Raw genomic sequence first — 19,043 nt, forward strand, 5'->3', positions numbered from 1 at the left:
TGTCACAAGGCCTCAGTGAAGTGATATTTAAAAAAGGGGGGGGGGTGGGCTTCCCCGGTGGCACAGTGGTTAAGGATCCACCTGCCAATGCAAGGAACACGGGTTCGAGCCCTGGTCCGGGAAGGTCCCACATGCCGTGGAGCAAACAAGCCCATGCGCCACAACTACTGAAGCCCACGCGCCTAGAGCCCGGGCTCCGCAACAAGAGAAGCCACCGCAGTAAGAAGCCTGCGCACCGCAACGAAGAATAGCCCCCGCTCACCGCAACTAGGGAAAGCCCGCGTGCAGCAACAAAGACCCAACGCAGACAAAAATAAATAAAAATAAAAATAAATTTATTTAAAAAAAAAAAGAGAGGGGTGGCCTGCAGGCCCTCTGACCTCATCACCTCCCACTCTCCCAGCCCTCTTCGCTCCAGCACCACCGACCCGCTTCCTGTTCTCAGAGCCTGGGCATCTGCTATTCCTCCACCTGAACTAGTTGCCCCTTACCCACACCGTGAAATCTCCCTTCTGCAGAGACTCCCTCCCCAACTCCCCAGACAAGCCAGGCTCCCCACTCCTTTCCATTTCCTCCTGTCCCTTACCAAAAGTGTCACTATTCTGACTACAATTTGTTCCCTGCTGTTTGTCACTCCCCACCTCTGCTGTGAGTCCGTGAAGGCAGTGCCTGTGTCCCTTGTTCACTGCCACATGCCCAGAATTTAGCTCAGGCCCAGCTTACTGCAGGTAGACATTTGCTGAGTGAAATGAAATCGAGGGCCCCTCAGCTCTAGTTGCTCACTGTGAAGGGTCTGGGCTTGTGTGCAATCGCCGTCAGGCCAACTACAACTCTGCCCTCTCTCTCACAGCCTTGGAGCCACTCTGATTTACAATATGAAGAGAAGCATCTCCAAACCTAGGCCCTCTAACTGCCGTGGGTAACAAATTATTTCTAGTGCATCTCCATCAGCTAGGCACAGCTGACGTAATGGGGCCTGGTAATTCTTGGTTGTGGGGGCTATAGCCTGTGCACTGCGGGATGCAGAGTAGCATCTCTGGCCTCCACCCACGAGTTGCCAGTAGCAGCCCCAATCACGACAATCAGAATGTCTCCAGACACAGCCAAATGACCCAAGGGGCAAAGTCACTCCTGGCTGAGAACCAGCGGGCTGAGGAGACAGATGCTCAGGGGCCCTCGCACCAGCTACATTCTGTGTGTCCCCAAAACATGTCCCACGTGGACCTTCTTTCCAGAGACACAACCCGGCCAGTACAATCCTCTCTATTTGCCTCTCAGCTGAAGAAACTGAGACCCAGAGGTGGCAAGGGACTGCCAGCAAGTCTCTGGCAGAGTCAGGCTGGGATTTGAGCCCACCTCAGGTAGCAAGGTATAGGGACAAGGGACAGCCCAGGACAGAAGTCCCACTTCCCCCAGCCCCCATACCAGACAGGGCCTGCACAGTGAGGGGCCTGTCCCGCCGCTGGCCGCAGAAGGCAGCAATGAGGCTACGGTCCGACTGGACGACACCAGTGTCCAGGAAGCGCGGGAATCCATCAAAGGCCAGGACATAGCTCAGCTGGAGAGGTGTAGAGTAGGATCAGGGGAGGATGAGGATGAGAAAGAGGAATGCTTGGGGTCTGGGGGGAGGTGCGCTCAAGAAGAGAGGGCAATCTGAGACTGGGGAAAAGGCTGCTTGAACCATCTGGGCAGACTGTCAAACTGTGGCATGGAGGCCACCATTCCCACTCCTGTGTTCATAACAGACATGGTTAATCAATCAGGCACTCCTGCACGGAGCCTCTTTCTCAACACACAGATCCTGGCAGCCACCATCAATCGATCAGAGTTGGCACGCAAGGTACCAATATTTACCATACCTGGACTGGGGAATGGGAAACTGGAGTCCAGGAAACAGGAGGCAATCTGGGAAATGGGAGGGTCTGGGGGCTTAGGAACAAATGGGTAGGGGTCTGAGGAACAGATCTGGGAGTTTGATGGATGAAAAAACACGGACATGGGGGCCAGGGTCCGTCTGAAGATTCAGACTGGGTGGGGGAGACGTGGGCCTGTAATCAGTGCCCTTGGTGCTCACCGTGCAGGGGGTGCTGCTGTCGGGGGAGAAGGTGAGGGTAAGTGGGGGACAGAGGGTCCCAGGGGCACACGGCTGTAGCACCTCGGTGGCTGAGACAACCCACACACAATAGGACAGGCCTGGCCCAGCTCTCGCTGCCCCACCACCTGGAGGCAGTAGCCCCCCAACCCGGCGTGAGCCCAGTGCCACGGAGGACACGTTGGTGAGGAGGGCACGACCCCCACACTCCCGGAAGCAGGAGCCACCAGCCCTGGGGAGATGGAGGAGAGCCAGTGTCAGACCAGTCCTGCCCTATACCACCATGTCCCTAACCCCACCCTGCCCCGCCTGGGTGGCCCCTGGCTCACCGGGGGTCCCCATAGTAGCCAGGAGAGCAGAGCTGGCAGTGGGCGCCCTCAGTGTGGTCCTGGCAGAAGCAGAGCCCGCTGAGGTTGTCGCAGTGGCCTCGGCGTGGGTCCCCATGCCCGTTGCACTGGCAGGGCCGGCAGCCGCCTGAGCCTGTGGCGTTACCAAAGCTGCCCGGCCGGCACCGTTCGCAGTGTTCCCCCCACGTCCAGTCTGTGGAGGCCCCAGCAGCCAGGATGCAGAGTCAGCGGCAAGAGCGAGAAGGAGCCCGACCCTCCCCAACCCCACCTGGCTCAAAGGAGGGTAACTGGAACCCCGACTGGGGAGCAACTGCAAATCCCAAGAGGGAATACTGAGGCCCGCCAGGGGGGTGGGTGGCACTGAAACCTGTCTGGGGTGAGGAGCAGGCAATGGGACAGAGGGACTCAGAGCTGGGGAGGGGACACAGAACCCCACACAGACAAAAGAAAACAGAAGCCCCGAGGAGGCTCCCTTGAGGCAGCCCCGAGGAGCTCAGGATGAGGGCTGCTCACCCTGGCACTCATCGCAGAAGCCAGGCCCCCGCTTGTGGCAGTGGCTGTGGAAGTTGCAGCCACAGTCCCGGGAACAGCGGGGCGCGGGGGGTCCTGGGGCAGGCGTGGGAGGGGGCAGGTCCGATGTCCAGCCCAGGTCACACACGCAGGTGAAGTCTGGGGGGCCACTGCACACGCCATGGCCACAGTCCTCCAGGCACCTGAGGGGGCGTGGCAGGGGTGGGGGAAGGACTGGGTAGGCCTGGAGCCCCCAAGGCATCCCCCCTCATCCCACTCCACCCCATTATCTCCATGGCAACACCATCATAAGCTACTGCCTGTTCCACAGATCCTGGACTCCATGGGTGGCCGTGTCTCCAAGGCAACCCCATCACATGTAGTAACTCCTGTCTCTATCGTAACCAAACATCACCACTGGTGATCTGTTCCCTGTGAAAACCCCTTTCAACTTGATCCTCCTCCATTTCTGTGGCAACGCTGAAGCCTGTGGCCTGCAGTCCATGGGCGACCTGTCTCCACAGTTAACTAGTGTCACGTTGAGGACCCTATCACTCTAATGAGGGCCTGCTCTGCAAGCTAAAAACCCAAGGCTCACTGGAGAGGCTGGCACCATGGGAGGCAGCCCAGCACTGTGATCACTTCCTCCCAACATCTCCGCATGCACCAGCCCTGGGGCGACATCTCCATGGAAACCCATGCCCTACTCACGTGCGGTTGCAGTATGTGATGCCATCACCCTGGTAGCCCCTCTGGCAGTGACACTCATAGCTGAGGGGTGTGTTCAGGCAGGTCGCCCGCAGGTGGCACCGCGCCAGGCCCAAGCGACACTCATCCACATCCGGACAGCGGGCATATGCCCAGCGGGCAGGGAGGGCCACAGACAGCCCCAGGCCCTCCCCGACCCACAGGGAGCAGTTACCCCCACCCAGAGGCCCGGAGAAGTCCCCCTGGAGGCAACTGGGGAGGGGGGCGAGGTTGAAGAAGGTGGTTGGGTCGGGGCGGGGGGGATGATAAAGAAACAAGAGACAGAGACAGGAAAACAGTAACAGGGAGAGGGGAGATCAATCAGAGAGAGAAAGAAACATGAATACGGAGAAAGACAGAAAGAGGGATGGAAGAGAGGCAGAGAAAAACCCAGAGAAGCCAGACAAAAAAGGATTTTAAAAGACAGGAGAGAGAGAGGGATACAGTGAAAGGGAGACAGAAGAGAAACAGAAACAGACAAGAAGAAAGAAAACAGAAGGAAAGATGAGAGAAAACAAGTCACAAAGACAGGGGAAGAGTTGGCAGGGAGAAAAGAGAGAGAGAAACAGAGAGAAGGAGAAGGGGGGGAGAAAAACAGAGATGATGGTAAGAAAAAGGCAAAGGGGCAGAGAAACAGAGGCCGTTAGAATTAGGGTGGGCGGAGAGCCTCCACCCGGCCCCGCCCCCAGGCCCCCGCCCTGCCTCACCGTCCCAGCGTGGGGTTGTCCTCATTGCCACACCAGCCACACTCGTGGCTCTGCAGACACTCGTGGCAGGTCAGGAAGCGGTCACAGCTCCGGCACCGGGGCTCTGAGTGCACGCTGCAGGGTGATGGGTGTGGGGCTGTCAGAGCCACCCCCTACCCTGGTCTCCACCCTCCCCTCCTGGAACCCTGCCACCCGGACCGCACCTGTCGTCCCAGCCTCGGCAGCCCCCGTGCGGGTACCGGGCCAGGTAGGCAGCGAACATGAAGCAGGTGTGGGTGGACTGGCACCAGGCACACTGGCTTGAGTTGGCCAGGCAGTCGTCACAGGTCAGGCGCCTGGGGGCGGGGAGCAGGGACAGGGTCACCCCACAGCCTGGCCCCCACACACCCTCACACACCCTCTCCCTGGGCCCAGCTGGGCTCACTGGCTGCAGAGTGGGGGACACTCTTGCAGGCTCTTCAGGGCACCCCGACCCCGGCCCCGCCGGCTGCACGCTGCATCCCCCTTGCGGCTGGTGCTCTGATGCCACTCGCAGAAGGGGTCCTGGGAGGTTGGAGGAATAAGAGCCCAGCTTAGCCTTCTCCCTGGGGCTCCCAGCGCCAGTCTCCCAGCACCAGTTCAACAGGCAGCTGCCTCCCTTGCCTGCCAGGGCCCACAGATCCCTGTTCCAAGCCCAGCTCCTTCCTACAGCCACTGACATCCATGGGTTCTGCCTGACCAGCACCCACTCCCTTTTTGGGCAGTAGCACCACTTTATGTGGTCCAGATTCAATCCCTGGGGTCCAGAGGTGGGCAGCGGGACACTCTCCTTCCTCCCAGCCTCACTGATTGGTCCAGGAGCTGGCACAAGCCCCCATTAGAGCAAATGAAAGGCACTTCTGAGACTTCTGTTGAACTGAGGGGTGAGAGTGAGGTGGGGACAGAAAGGTGCTCTCCTTCCCGTTGGGGCTCCAGTGGCTGGGTGGGGGGATAAAAGTCTGGAGCCCCTGAGGCTCCCTTGCCACTCCCAAGGAATGAACCTCCAGGGAAAACGAGAACGTGGAATGGAGGAAGGTGAACAGCTGACTACACGGTTTGAACCTCTGGGGCGAGCAGGCCGAAAGACCTACTCCTGGACTCTGCTGTCTAAGGGGATAAATGCTCCTCTGGTGCAGAGGTGCTGAGCTGGGTTTTCTGATCCCTGCAGCATGCAGAGTCACGCCTGCCAGGAGCTGACTCTCCAGCCCCTCTCCACTGCTCACAAACGACAAGGGCCCCGACTGTCTACCCCACCGCCGCCCACAGGGCCCCTCGGCTGCCCGTGCCAGCTCTGGGGGGCCCACCCCCTTGCTCAGTCGCCTGCTTTGGCTGACTCCGTGCCGAGCCCTCCCCGCTGTGGCCTGGTGGGCACCTGGGTGCAGGCGTGGCAGTCTCGATGCTCCTCACAGAGTGGGCAGAGGGCAGGCACCAGCACCAGCAGGGAGCCGCCGGCCCCGCGGTCCCCGCAGTGGGCCCCGCTCTGGCGCAGGTGGCAGGTCGCGCTGGCCAGGCACCAGCCACAGCCCTGGTCTGCCAAGCAGCCCAGGCAGGAGGGGTAGGAGGCGCAGGCCGACGAGCGGTAGGGCTCCAGGAAGAAGAAGGAGATCTCCTGGGGGCGGGGGTCACATGAGGGTCGGGGCTCCACGCTCCACGTCAAGGTTTGGGATAGGGATTAGAGTTTGGAGCTAAAGACTTAAGCGTCTGGAGACAAGGTTGAGAACTCAGGCCCGTAGAAAGTCAGGATTTAGGACATCAGCAGACAAAAGGGGATCAGGGTTTGAGAAAATCCAGAGATGAGAGGTCAAAGTATGGAGGGCAGAGGTCAGGGTCAGCAAGATCAGGGCAGGAGGAGTCAGAGACGTGGGCAGGGGTCAGAATACGAGATCAGGTCAGACTCTGGGGGTCAGATGTTGGGGTCCGGGGGGGTTCAAGGTGAGGCCCAGAGTTCAAGAGTCAAGGAGTAAGAGGTCAGGGTCAAGGGAGTTAGTTTGTGGCCCAGGGCATCTGAGGCCAGGGGCTGGGGCAGGGTCAGAGCCGGGGACCTGGGTACTCACGCTGCCACCTGGCACGCCAGTCCGGTCCCACAGCAGGGTGAGCTCGCTGTGTCCAGGGCCCGCTGAGCCGTTGAGCTGGCCCCGGATCTCTACCGCGTACTTGTGGCCCCGGCCAGGCAGTGGGAAGAGGCGAGCAGACCCTGGACGCTGCAGGCGCCTCGTCTCCTTCTCCTGCTGAGCCACCCAGCGCCCTACCTCCTCCTGAAGTAGGGGTGAGGGGCAGACAGGGGCCTCAGAACTTTCTACCCACACTGACCCCTGAAACCCCCAAGAGCCCCAAACCCACCTAGCGCCCACCCCTCCTCTTCCCAGGAGGGCCTCAGAGTTTCTTAGACCCCCAAAACCTCCAAGTACCCCTAAACCTCCCAGCAACCCACGTCCTCCTCAGGAGAGTCTGACTTGGTAACTCAGACCTTCCCCTTTCTTCAAAATCCGCCCCCCACCCAGTTCTGTTCACAACTGAAAACCCCAGGGCCCTCCAGTCACTAAGGATAGATCCCACGCCTCTGACTTCTCCCCATTCCTCCTCCCCACCACACACCCGAGCCCCCATATTTACCATAAACAGCCCCCTGCATGTCCCAGGCACCCTCACCATGTTTTCTGTGTCAGGGCCACGGGCCATCCGGGCCAGTACGTGCAGGCGCTGGGCCCGGGCCCACACGGCCACGTCCTCAGCCCCTGGCCCTCCAGGCCCTCCTGGCAGCAGTGGGTGGATGAAGCCACGGTAGACCACGGACACGTCGGTCTCTGAGCTAGGTGTCAGGGTGATGGTCGTACTGCGGACAATCAAGACCTGTGCCAGCCAAGGAGGGAGGCGTGCATGAGGACCTCTCTGCATCGCCCCATGGTCCTCACGCCTCTCTCCAGCCACATCAGAGCTAGAAAAGGCCAGGCAACCCAATCTCCTTCCCTAGTTTACTAAATGGGAGACTGAGGCCAGAAGCAGGGGGGACAGCTCGCCCACGGTTACTCTGGGAGAAGAGCTGGCACTCCGACTCAGACAGCAGACAACAGGGTCCCAGCCCCTGCTCATCTCCACCTCTCAGTAAACTCCAAGAGCCCGGAGCTCTCAGCATCTTCCTCCTCAACACCCCGTCTTTCCACCTAAGCCCTTCAGAGTCCAGACCCCTTAACTAGGGGGCCTGGGGACCTTCCAGGTCAGTAAACACATACATGTGCCAGGAGGGCGTCACACCCCAACCCCACAGGGACAGAAGCTCAGGCCCCTTCTGGACCTCATCCTATGTACCACTTTCTTTGTTACATAATGAACCAGTATATATGTTTAAAAAAAAAAAAAAAAAGAGCCCAGATCCAAATCCAACGTTTGAAGCGACGCACATACTTCGTGATTTACTGCTAGCGTGTGTTCTTGTCATTGTAAAAGGATGGAGCAACCCAAGTGTTCATCGTGGGAGACTGTTTAAATAAACTGTAACACTACGGCATCAGAATGTAAATGGAACATTATGAAGCTGTTAAAAAAAAAAAAAAAAAAAAAAGAGGGTGTTTCCTAAGTTCTGTTACGGGAAGCTTGCCGGGATACGTTAAGAAAAAAAGGAGAATGAGAAAACAACACCACCACCAAAAAGACGAAAAAAAAAGAAAAAAGAAAAAAAGGGAAGTGGTAGTACAGTGTAGATAATATATTACTTTTGGTGCAAAAAAGAAAAATAATTAAATGTCACATTTACTTGTATTTGAATAGGTAAACAGCGGAAGGATATATAAGAAATCCAAATAGATCTTCTGGGGAGAGTTAGGGTGGTCTTGAGTTAGGGGGATGCTGAGGCCAGCTTCCCACACTGAGGGGTGAGGACTGGGTAGATGGAAGAGACTTTTCACTCAACAACTTTTTACACTGTTGTGGGGTTTTTTTTGTGTTGTTGTTTTTGGTTTTAACTGTATAGGATTCATTTATTCTATTTTATTTTATTTTTTTTAGCCACACCGCACGGCGTGTGGGATCTTAGCTCCCCGACCAGTGGTCGAACCCTTGTCCCCTGAATTGGAAGCTCAGAGCCTTAACCACTGGATGCCAGGGAAGTCCCCATTGTTATGGTTTTTGAACCATGTGACTATAATACCTATTTTTTAAATTAATAAGGAACCACTGTGGAAAACACTTTGATGATTCCTCAATAAGTTAACCATAGGATTACCCCAGCAATTCCACTCATACTGAAAATAGGTTTTCATTGCAATATTTGCAAATATCAATTCATTATGTTGTACACTTAAAACTAATATAAGGTTGTTTGTCAATTATACCTCAATTAAAAAAAAAAAAAAAAAAAAGGGACTTCCCTGGTGGCCCAGTGGTTAAGAATCTGTCTTGCAATGCAGGGGACACCAGTTCAATCCCTGGCTGGGGAACTAAGATCCCACATGCCTCAGGGCAACTAATCCCATGCGCCACAACTAGAGAGCCCTCATGCCACGTGCCGTGGGCTATAGAGCCCATGTGCTATGAAGCCTGTACACCACAACTAGAGAGAAGCCCGCACACCGCAACAAAGAGCCCCCGCGCCACTACGAAAGATTCCACGTGCCACAACTAAGACCCGACAGAGCCAATAAATAAATAAATAAGTAAAATATTTTTTTAAAAAGGAAAAACTTGCCAACAGGTGTAAACAACCCAAATGTTATCAGCTGATGAATGGACATGGCATGGCCATACAATGGAATGTTATTCAGCCATAAAAAGGAACGAAGTTCTGGGACTTCCCTGGTGGTCCAGTAGCTAAGGCTCTGTGCTCCCAATGGAGGGAGCCCGGGTTCGACTCCTGGTCAGGGAACTAGATCCCACAGGTCGCAACTAAGAGTTTGCATGCTGCAACTAAAGATACCATGTGCCACAACTAAGACCTGACACAGCTAAATAAATAAATAAAATTTTTTAAAAAAATGAACAAAGTTCTGACACATGCCACAACACAGAGGAGCCTTGAAAACATTATGCTGAGTGAATGGAGTCACACACAAAAGGCCACGTATTATATGATTCCATTTATATGACCTATCCAGAGTTAACAAATCCAGATACAGAAAAAGAAAAAGGTTAGTGGTTGCCAGGGGCCAAGGGGAGAGGGGGATGGAGAGTGATTACTTAATGGATCTGGGGTCTCCTTTTGGGGTTATAAAAATGTTCTGGGGGGGCAAATCTCCAGTGGTCTGGTGAGTAAGACTCCATGGTCCCAGTGCAGGGGGCCCGGGTTCAATCCCTGGTCGGGGAACTAGATCCCACATGAATGCCGCAACTAAGAGTTCACATTCCGCAACTAAAAACAAAAAAACAAAAAAACAGGGCTTCCCTGGTGGTGCAGTGGTTAAGAATCCGCCTGCCAATGCAGGGGACATGGGTTCAAGCCCTGGTTCGGGAAGGTCCCACATGCCGCAGAGCAAATAAGCCCGTGCGCCACAACTACTGAGCCTGTGCTCTAGAGCCCGTGAGCCACAACTACTGAAGCCTGCGCGCCTAGAGCCCGTGCTCCGCAACAACAGAAGCCGCCGCAGTGAGAAGCCTGAGCACCGCAACAAAGAGTAGCCCCGCTCGCCGCAACTAGAGAAAGCCCACGTGCAGCAACAAAGACCCAACGCAGCCAAAAAATTTTTTAAAAATAAAAATAAAATAAATAAATGTAAAACAAAACAAACAAACAAAAAACATGCCTCAACGAAGATCCCGTGGGTCGCAATTAAGACCCCGAGCAGCTTAAGAAAAAAAAAAAAAAAGTTCTGGGGACTTCCCTGGTGGTCCAGTGGTTAGGGCTCCGCGCTTCCACCACAGGGGCGCGGGTTCCATCCCTGGTTGGGGAACTAGGATCCTGAATGCTGCACGGTGCAGCCAAAAAAAAAAAAAAAATGTTCTTGAGCTACAGAGTGGTGATAGTTGCACAGAATTGCGAAGGTGATACATGCCACTAATGGTTAGTTTTATGTTATGTGCATTTCACCACAGTTAAGACTTTTCTTAGGCCAATAAGGAAAATCAAACCCTTGCATGTAAAGACTTAAGGGGTAAACGCAAGAGTGATAAAGATCCATTTGAAAAATGAAAACTCTAAGACCAAGCCCTTCAACACTCCACACTGGGCCCCATCCCCTGGCTCCCCACCTTGTCAGGCTGGGAGGCATTGGGCGGCTGTTGGAAGGTGAGCAGGTGCAGGCCAGGCAGGAAGCTCTGGGTGACACAGGCCTCCAGGGAGGTAACGAAGACAGGTACGGGCCCCCACCAGCCCACGGTGCCTGAGATCTGCTCCCCTCGGCAGCGGGCCTGCTCTGTGAGGACAGGAGGGTCGGGAGATGGGGGTTGGTGTGGGGTGCTATGCTGCCCCCTCCCACAATGCCACTGGACACTCACCAGGCCGAGGGAGGCAGCTCTCGTTGTGTACGCACCAGCCCAGGGCGCCGGGCCCCCGGGGAGGAGCGGCGGTGCTGCTGAATGCCAGACAGGCCTGGCAGTCACCCAGGAGGCGGCCCAGGCCCAGGCAGCTGGCAGCCGGACACTGCAGAGAGGGGAAAGACAGGTGTCACCATCCACTGGGGCTTAAGGGACCTGGGAAAAGCTGTGGATTCAGGAGGCTTGGGGCGGAAAGGTCAGGGGATTGGAGAAGGGAATTGAAAGCTGGGTTGGAATGAGAAAGATCAAGAGGACAGGGGTGGGGGATCCAGGGACAGAGACATAAGTTCAAAAGGATCGGGAAGAGGGTCAAAGGTTCAAGGGTCAGTAGTCAGGAATGCCGATCTTAGGTGTGAAAACGAGTCTCCCAAGCGCAGGTCTGGGCAGAAGAAGACATGGAGGACCAGGTCTCCGTGCTAAGGGGCAGAGTACTAGGACAGTCACTCACGGCCCCCGAGGGAGTCCCAGGAGGCGGGGCAGCTTGGCAGGCTCCCTGACACCAACTGCATTCAGGGTCTCGGGAGCATACACTGTGGTCCGTGTACATGGAGCAATAGTCCAGGTGGTACTGTAGAGAGATGGGCAGGGAGGAGGGGGTGCCTCAGACCTGGGGCCTGCTCCCACGTCCTCGCTCACTTTGATGAGCCCAGGGAACCCCAACTGCTCAGAACCTTGAGGACCCCTGTCCACTTCTCCCCCAGCCCCAGGGACCACTGCCCCTCTGCCCTCAGCTCCAGGGACCACCATTCCTCCTCCCTTGGACCTGGGGACTGACCTCCCTCCTCTCACGGCCCTAGGGACCTCCCCTCCTTCTCCCAGGGACGCCCCCCAACTTCCTCCCTTAACCATGGGAAACATGCTACCTCCTCCCCAGCCACCCTCTCCCTATCACCCCAGTGCTCACGTCTGGAGCAGGCGCCTGGAACACAAAGGGAGGCACCTTGTAGGCCATCAAGTCCCCACGGGGCCGGCCACTGTACCCCCCTGCCACCAACAGGACGCTGCCACCAAGCACAGCCGCCACATGTGAGTACCGACCACTGGGAGGTGCTGCTCGGCCTAGGAGAATACAGACGCCCCGAGGACATGTGACCCCCCATCCCCCCTTCGTGGCTCCCACCTTGAGGACCACCCCTGACTCTGCTATGCCTCAACCCCACTTGCCCAAGGAAACCCTCCCCGCCTGCCTGGCCCTGCTCTAGTCCTAGCTCTCTCACCTCCTGGAGCTCCCACGCTGCTGCCCAAGTCACCTTCCAGACAGAGCATGATCTTTGGGGTCAAATCCTGGATCTACCATTTCCTTGCTTTCAAATCACGGATCAACTACTGACTAGCTGTGTGGCCTTGGGCAGGAGACCTGACTTCTCTGAGTCTTGGTTTCCTCCTCCGTGCATGGAACCTTGCCCTCAGGGAGCAGTGAGGCAGGCCGCCCGGCTGTCACCTGTTGTTGTCTGTCTGACACCAGCCTCCCTTCTGGTGACAGCCTCTGACTGTCCTCTGGAAAACCACCCCTCCCACCCACAGTCCACAAGGCTCAAGTGGAGCTGTCCCTGCCTCTAGCAGCAGCAGGGCTTGAGCCCAGGCCTATCAGAGTCAGTGACTAGTTCAGGGAGGGGACCCAATTGCTACAATTCTTGGGAAAAAGGTACCGTCTTCCCTCTGGGCATTTTAAAGGGGTAGGATATAATCCCAGAGCTGCTGGTGACCATCTACAAAAGGCAAACCTGCTACAGACTGAAGGAAATCCAGGTGAGAACTGGGGAGAGAAACAGCTCATGCCATTATGTGAGCACCTGGATCCAGGCCAGCCTGCAGCCAGTTTTCACTCAAGTGAGTCAAGAAATTCTTCTTTTTGCTTAAGCTGGTCGGGTGGGGTTTCTGTCACTTACAACCAAGAGTCCTGACTGACGGGTAAGTGGTCAGTGATTGGTGACTCCCTCACACTCTTACTGACCCGTATGCTCTGTAAGTGTATGGGACTTGGCCCAGGGGATCAAAATCTACAAAGAAGGAGGAGGCCTCCAGAAACCTCACACTCTGGCCTACCCAGTGAAGGGGTCTGAAGGAGGGACAGGAGAAGCAGTGGAGCCCTGGATTGGAGGCCTCCAATGCTACGCTAAGGCTTTATTCCTTTTTTTTTAATTATTTATTTATTTATTTATTTATTTATTTATTTGGTTGGGCTGGGTCTCAGTTGCAGCGGGCTCCTTAGTTGCGGCTCACCGGTTCCTTAGTTGCGGCTCGCCGGCTCCTTCGTTGTGGCATGCAAACTCCTAGTTGCAGCATGCATGTGGGATCTAGTTCTCTGACCAGGGATCGAACCCGGGCCCCCTGCATTGGGAGCGCGGAGTCTTAACCACTGGGCCACCAGGGAAGTCCCATTCCTGATGGTCAAACAGGATTCCTTGGGGACCCTTCCTCTTGCCCACCCCTTAAATGTTACTGTCCCTTGTTTTATGTTTGTCCTTTGTCCTCACTCTTCTGTTCAGAAGGGTGGGGAGAACAGATGGGCCTCTGGGAAGTCCACAGTCCCATGAAAGGATATGCCCAATTTGTGCACACAAGTGTCTTTCTGAGGAGAGGGCCTGTGACTTTCTTCCCATTCACAAAGCAGTCTCTGATCTAATGAGCTTGAAAGGCTTCTCCACACTCCCTCCAGGTGAGCCCTCTGGCCTTGCACTATTAGGACAATGTGTTGGGCCCTTCACTGGACTGTCTTCTTTCTTCACTTCATTTTACTCAATTTATTCTCACAACAGCCCAGTGGTTTAAGTGTTATTACATTTTACAGAGGGGAAAGTTGAGGTGCAGAGAGATTAAATGATGGTTTTTGTACAAAAGGTTGTTTAGGAATGGCCATCCTGGTTCTGCCACTTGCCCACTGTGTGACCTTGAAAAAGTTGCTTCTTTGTAGGCAGTCCCCTGGGACAGCTGATAATTGGCAAAACCTGGATTGGAACCTAGATCTGATGCTTCTGAAAATGTCTCCCATCTCCATAGCAACAATGCCCTGGTCCTATCTCTAGTGCAGGTGTGCCTCCTGAGGCCAGCTCCGATAGGATGTTGGGCTCACCCCAACAACGACCGGGGTGGCTCCTTCCCAAAGCCCAGTATCACTGTGGGAGCAAGCGTGACCCTCAGGAGCCCCTCATGGAAACAGAGGGGCCACTCACCCTCAGGAGTTCCTGGAGGGGCAAGCTCGGCCCCTGACACCCACTGATGGCAGCCAAGGTGGTAGAAGAAGATGCCATCTTCATAGCACTTTTCCTCCTGGTAATGGGTGTGCACGTTGCCCCCTGGGAAAGGAGGAAAGGGGCACAGCTGGCAAGCCTGGGGGAGGTGAGGACACCCCTGCAGGGAGCCTCAGCTCAGCCTTGGGCCCCTGGCAGGCAGGCATGTAGGTGGGATCGGGGAGCCTCCTCACCGTAGACCACCATGTAGTTGCCCAGGACACTGGCTGTGTGAAAGGCCCGCTCCCGTGGGCCCTGAAGCCCATCCCGGCCCTTCAGGGTGGTCCACACGCGCCGATCCACGTGGAAGAGCTCGGTGGAGTTCACCCGCACAGAGAACCTGTAGGGGCGGGGAAGAGGAGGAGCTTGAGGCAGGAAGGGCCTCTCTCCCTCCTCTGGGCCCACAGTTGAGACTGGCTTTACTGGATTTATATCCCCTCAGAACTAGAAGCTCCTCATGGGCAGGACCCAGGTTTCATTGATCTCTGGGTTCCCTGCATAACCTAGCCAGGGCTAGACACCAAGCAGGGGTTGGTTAAATGACTGGATGAGTGGGAGTACGCAGGGAAGCAAGTGACCAAGAGATTGAATGACAGACTAGAGAATGCGTGAGTCGGGGAGTAAATGAGTGAATAAACAAATGAGTGAATGAATGACAGACGGGGTGACTGAATGACTGCAGGGGTCTATCAGTGGGCAAAGACCGTTAAAGTATAAAGGCCCGGGTGTTAGGCCAGGCCTGGCCCTGCAAGGCATGGGTTGTGGGGCAGGTGACTCACCGGGCAGTGGAGGGCCGGTGTCCACCGTGAACCAGCAGGGCACGCGACGGGGCATGGAACACCATGGAATGGCCAGTGGCGGCAGGGGGCCTCCCACCTGCCGGAATCACCCGCTCCCAGTAGCCCTCACTGGTGCTGTCGAGGCGGAAACGGAAGAGGCCAGAGGAGAAGAGGTCGTGCTGGGTGCGGCCACCAGACACATAGAGCCAGATGCTGTCCACTAGGGCTGCTGCGTGACCTGCCAGGCCTGGCGGCCCTGAGGAACTGGAAGCAGCTGGTGCCAGAAGCTCCCAGTGGCCACCACCCAGCGGGCTAAAGGCCCAAACGTCACTGGTGAGGGAGCCGTCAGCCAACTCACCACCCATCAGCACGAGGGAGCCGGCCCAAGCCACAGCCACGTGGGAGTGACGGGCAGCCTGTAAGGAAGAGACCAGGAGACGGAGATGGAGAGGGCAACAGATGGTGACACAGAGAAAGAGAAAGACAGAGAGAGATGCAGAGACAGGGCAAGATGGAGAGACAGAGATACAGAGAAAGAGAAGGTGAGAGAGGGGCAGAGATAAAGACAGAGACATGCAAAGAGAGAAAAGAAGAGACGGACCCAGAAAGACAGACACATGCGAATAAAAAGAGAGGTGTGACAGAGAAACACGATAAGAGAAGGCGGAGTCAGGGAGAAACGACAGAGACCAGTAGAGAGAGTAAGAGGTATAACCCAGAGAGAAGGAGACACAGAGACTGAGAGAGACCAGACAACCAAGAGTCAGAAACAAAAACCGAAAGATGGACCAAGAGAGACAGGAGACACACAGAAAGGTAAGATGCAGAAAGGCAGATAAACGAAGAAGAAAGAAAATCAAAGACAGAAAAGCAGAAGCGGGAGGTGTAGGTGGTCATGTATCACACTGCGGGAGTTAGGGGTATGCAGGGTGATGGGGTCGCTCTGGGCGCCCTGGCTGGGTCTGACAGAGTGGACGGGCACCTCCAGGCAGGGCAGAGGTGGGGTCCATACCGGGGCAGGACTCAGGTCCCAGCGCTCCCAGGTGTTGGCAGAGAAGTTGTACAGGACGAGGTCACCCAGGGCCCTGTTGAGGTCCTGGCCTGTGGAGAGGTGGACAGTCTCAGGCCCTGGCCACAGGCTGCCAGGCCTCTAGACCCCAGACTCATATCCCATCTGCTTACCTCCGAAAACAGCCAGCAGCCCCGGTGGGGACAGGAAGGCACCAGCCGCCCCGATACGGGCGGAGAAGGCGGGGTCCCCGGCACTCACGTTGTGCCACCAGCCAGCCCCCTGGTTCTCCCACAGGTGCAGGTCACAGGCGCGTCCCAGGAAACCAGGCTCACAGAGGCATGGTCCCAGGGGCTGGAGGGAAGGGGGCACAAAGGCAGGGACAGAGAGAGAGAGAGAGCCAGAGCGAGACAGATGGAGCAAAACGGAGGAGAGACATGAACAGGAAAGGAGAGGATGGAAAAATAAAGACAGAGAGGCAAAGAAAGAGACAGGAAGGAGACAGGCCAACAGACAGAGGAAGAGATGGACACAGAGACACAATCAGAGGGAGGCAGAGAAGAGGAGAAACGAAGACAGACCAACAGAAAAAGGGAAAGGGAAAAGAAAAAGACCCAGAAAGGAAAATGAGGACAAGACAGAAAGACAGGTTGGAGAAAAAAAAACTGATGGAGTCAATGTCGGCCTGGGCTGGAAGAGCTCAGATCCGGGGAGGTCAAGGCAGGGAGGGCTCAAGGCGTGACCCAGGCCCAAAGCTGGATATGCATGGTTTAGGCCCAAGGTCACTGGTCAAAAGTCAGAAGTCATGGCTGGGGGCCCAAGGCCAGACAGAGCGGCTGGGTGTGAGGGTGGAGTCAGGCCTGGCACGAGGAAGGCAGGCAGGTTCACAGGTGAGAAGTGGGCTACAGGTGAGGTTGGGAGTGAGCTCAGGGAGAGGAGGGGCCCCCAGTGAAGGTGGAGTGGAAGTGGAGTAACAGGTTGGGGAAGTGCGATCTGGAAGGAGAGGGAGAACTGTAGGAGGAAGCAGGGTCCCTGGCGGGGTCAGCATCATGGGAGAGGATGGGATGGCAGGGGTTGTTTCAGGCAGGGGCAGAGTCAGGTCTAGGACATGGGAGTGGTGGCTGTGATCACAGGGCAGGGCCCCAGGGGGACACAGCTGGGGGCAGGCTCACCGAGGCGCAGGTGCCATGGCTGCCACAGTAGGCTGGGCACTCCTGCAGGCCGCAGTCAGGGCCCCCCCAGCCCGGCTCACAGACACACACCCCTGGGGGCTGGCACTGCCCATGGCTGTAGCAGCCCCCGGGGCACAGGGAGAAGCGGAACGAGGCGTTGAAGCCCAGCAGGTTGTAGTTGGCATCGCTGAAGAGGTGCAGCAGCATCTGGAGGCACAAGGTGGGTGGGGCTCTGGGGCTGGACTGGGAGAGGGTCCACCCCTGCCCCCACCCCACCCTGGGGTCCCCGTCTCCTTTCTTTGTCTCTCTCCACCTCTCTTTGTCCCTCTATCCTTCTGACTGATGTCAAGTCCCCCCGCCTTTTGTTTCCCTCTGTGTATCTACCCCCCGTCCTGCACACTCCACTCAGATCCTCCAGCCACAGCCCCGCGGCCAGGCCCCACCAACCTTGCCTGAGGAAGCCTCAATGGGCGGAGGCCGGGTGCTCCCACTCAGACTGGCAAGCAGGGGCCCGCGGGGGGAGTCACCATCATACACGAACAGGTAGTCATACGTGCATTCCGTGTCCAGGAAAAGGAAGTCCAGCAGGATCCGGTACTGGGAGCTCGGGGCTGAGCAGTGAGAACAGGTGGGCCAGGCTCAGATGCGGACCCTCTCCCCATGCCTCCATGCAGCCCCCCCACAAACACCAAGCCCTGCTCCTCGTAATGCTGGGATGGGGGCCCAAAGCTGAGTCAGACCTGGGCCTTGCCTTCAAGGGGCTCCCAGGCCCCCAGCCCAGGGAGGTCAGAGCTGCGACAGCAAGAGGGACAGAAGCTCAAAGAAGAAATTACAGTATCATCCCTGGAAAGGACCCCTGAGATCAGGCTGAACACCGCCTACTATTCAGATGGGGAAACTGAAGTGCAGAGAGAGGAACCCCATCCCAGTGGTCACACAGAACTTCCCATTTATTCTTGAGCCTCAGACATGCCCAAGCCTGAGGGTCAGTCCAGGCGTGAGCAGAGAGGCATACTCCCAGATGGAAAAGGGCCTCTGTGAGGGTCCTCTGTTCCAGGCTCAACAGAGCTCTAGGGGAAGAGGTCCCTTTCTTCCCCCTGGCCAAAGACTGAAACTTGGAGCACCACAGCTCCTCTCTGCCCCCACCCAGGGTCTCTTCTCTCTGTTTATTGTATTGAATAGTAGCTAAGGGCACAGACTCTGGAGCCAGACTGCCTGGGCTCCAATCTTGGCTCTGCCACTTACTAGCCACTAGCTGTGTGACCTTGGGCAAGTCAGCTAACCTCTCTGGATCTGTTTCTTCACCCGTAAAATAGGGATATAATCACTATGGTCGATTCATACTTCTTGGCCACTAATCCCATCAGGAGATGATGGCTGACTCCCAGCCCCTTGTATCTGGAAGAGCCTCAGAGACTAGCTTGGCCAATACAAACCAGAAGTGATGCTCTGGGACTTCCGAGGCTAGATCAGAGGAAGCCTGCAATTTTTACCTGGGCCTCGTAGAATACTCCTTCTCAGAACCCAGCTGTCATGCTATGAAAAGTCACATGGAGGGGACATGCGTAGGCGTCCCAGCTGTCATCCCCAGCTGAGCTTCCAGCTGACAGCCGGCATCAACCGGCTCCCTGTGAGGGAGCCTTCTTGGACGCCCAGCCCAGGTGAGTGTTCAGATGACTGCAGTCCCCACTGGTCTGACTGCGACCGCATGGGAGGCCATAATGGATAATGCACCTAAAGTGCTTATGGTAGGGCCTAGCACTTCATAACGCTACTACTCCTAGCACTGTCGCTCTCTGCCAGGTCCTGGTTGCAGAAGGTTCTCTCATCCCACATCTCCCACTAGGGGCTCAGGGAAGGCTTGTGGGCTAGGGAGACTAGGAGACCTGGGTTCCAGCTCTGCTCCTGACCCTAGGCCAGCCCCTTTACCCATGCTCCTCAGTACACCCATCTGCATACTGGAGATGCTC

The 19,043-nt window shown here is 56.3% G+C and overlaps 1 protein-coding gene across 1 annotated transcript in view; it reads right to left on the reverse strand.

Annotated features, from left to right (window-relative positions):
- Nucleotides 1–19,043, reverse strand: part of MEGF8 (multiple EGF like domains 8) — a 41,075-nt gene that overhangs the window by 18,189 nt on the left and 3,843 nt on the right. The window contains 22 exon segments of the mRNA XM_029238296.1: nucleotides 1,426–1,558; nucleotides 2,075–2,324; nucleotides 2,422–2,632; nucleotides 2,953–3,152; nucleotides 3,661–3,909; nucleotides 4,404–4,517; nucleotides 4,607–4,738; nucleotides 4,828–4,946; nucleotides 5,794–6,030; nucleotides 6,476–6,676; nucleotides 7,071–7,271; nucleotides 10,599–10,762; nucleotides 10,845–10,989; nucleotides 11,332–11,451; nucleotides 11,788–11,942; nucleotides 14,057–14,179; nucleotides 14,308–14,453; nucleotides 14,893–15,308; nucleotides 15,905–15,993; nucleotides 16,075–16,255; nucleotides 17,074–17,280; nucleotides 17,521–17,684. Coding sequence (XP_029094129.1) covers nucleotides 1,426–1,558; nucleotides 2,075–2,324; nucleotides 2,422–2,632; nucleotides 2,953–3,152; nucleotides 3,661–3,909; nucleotides 4,404–4,517; nucleotides 4,607–4,738; nucleotides 4,828–4,946; nucleotides 5,794–6,030; nucleotides 6,476–6,676; nucleotides 7,071–7,271; nucleotides 10,599–10,762; nucleotides 10,845–10,989; nucleotides 11,332–11,451; nucleotides 11,788–11,942; nucleotides 14,057–14,179; nucleotides 14,308–14,453; nucleotides 14,893–15,308; nucleotides 15,905–15,993; nucleotides 16,075–16,255; nucleotides 17,074–17,280; nucleotides 17,521–17,684 — 3,957 coding nt within the window.

Source organism: Monodon monoceros, unplaced genomic scaffold (genome assembly GCF_005190385.1).
Source record: "Monodon monoceros isolate NGI ecotype Baffin Bay Population unplaced genomic scaffold, NGI_Narwhal_1 Super_Scaffold_10, whole genome shotgun sequence".
Lineage (NCBI taxonomy): Eukaryota > Metazoa > Chordata > Mammalia > Artiodactyla > Monodontidae > Monodon > Monodon monoceros.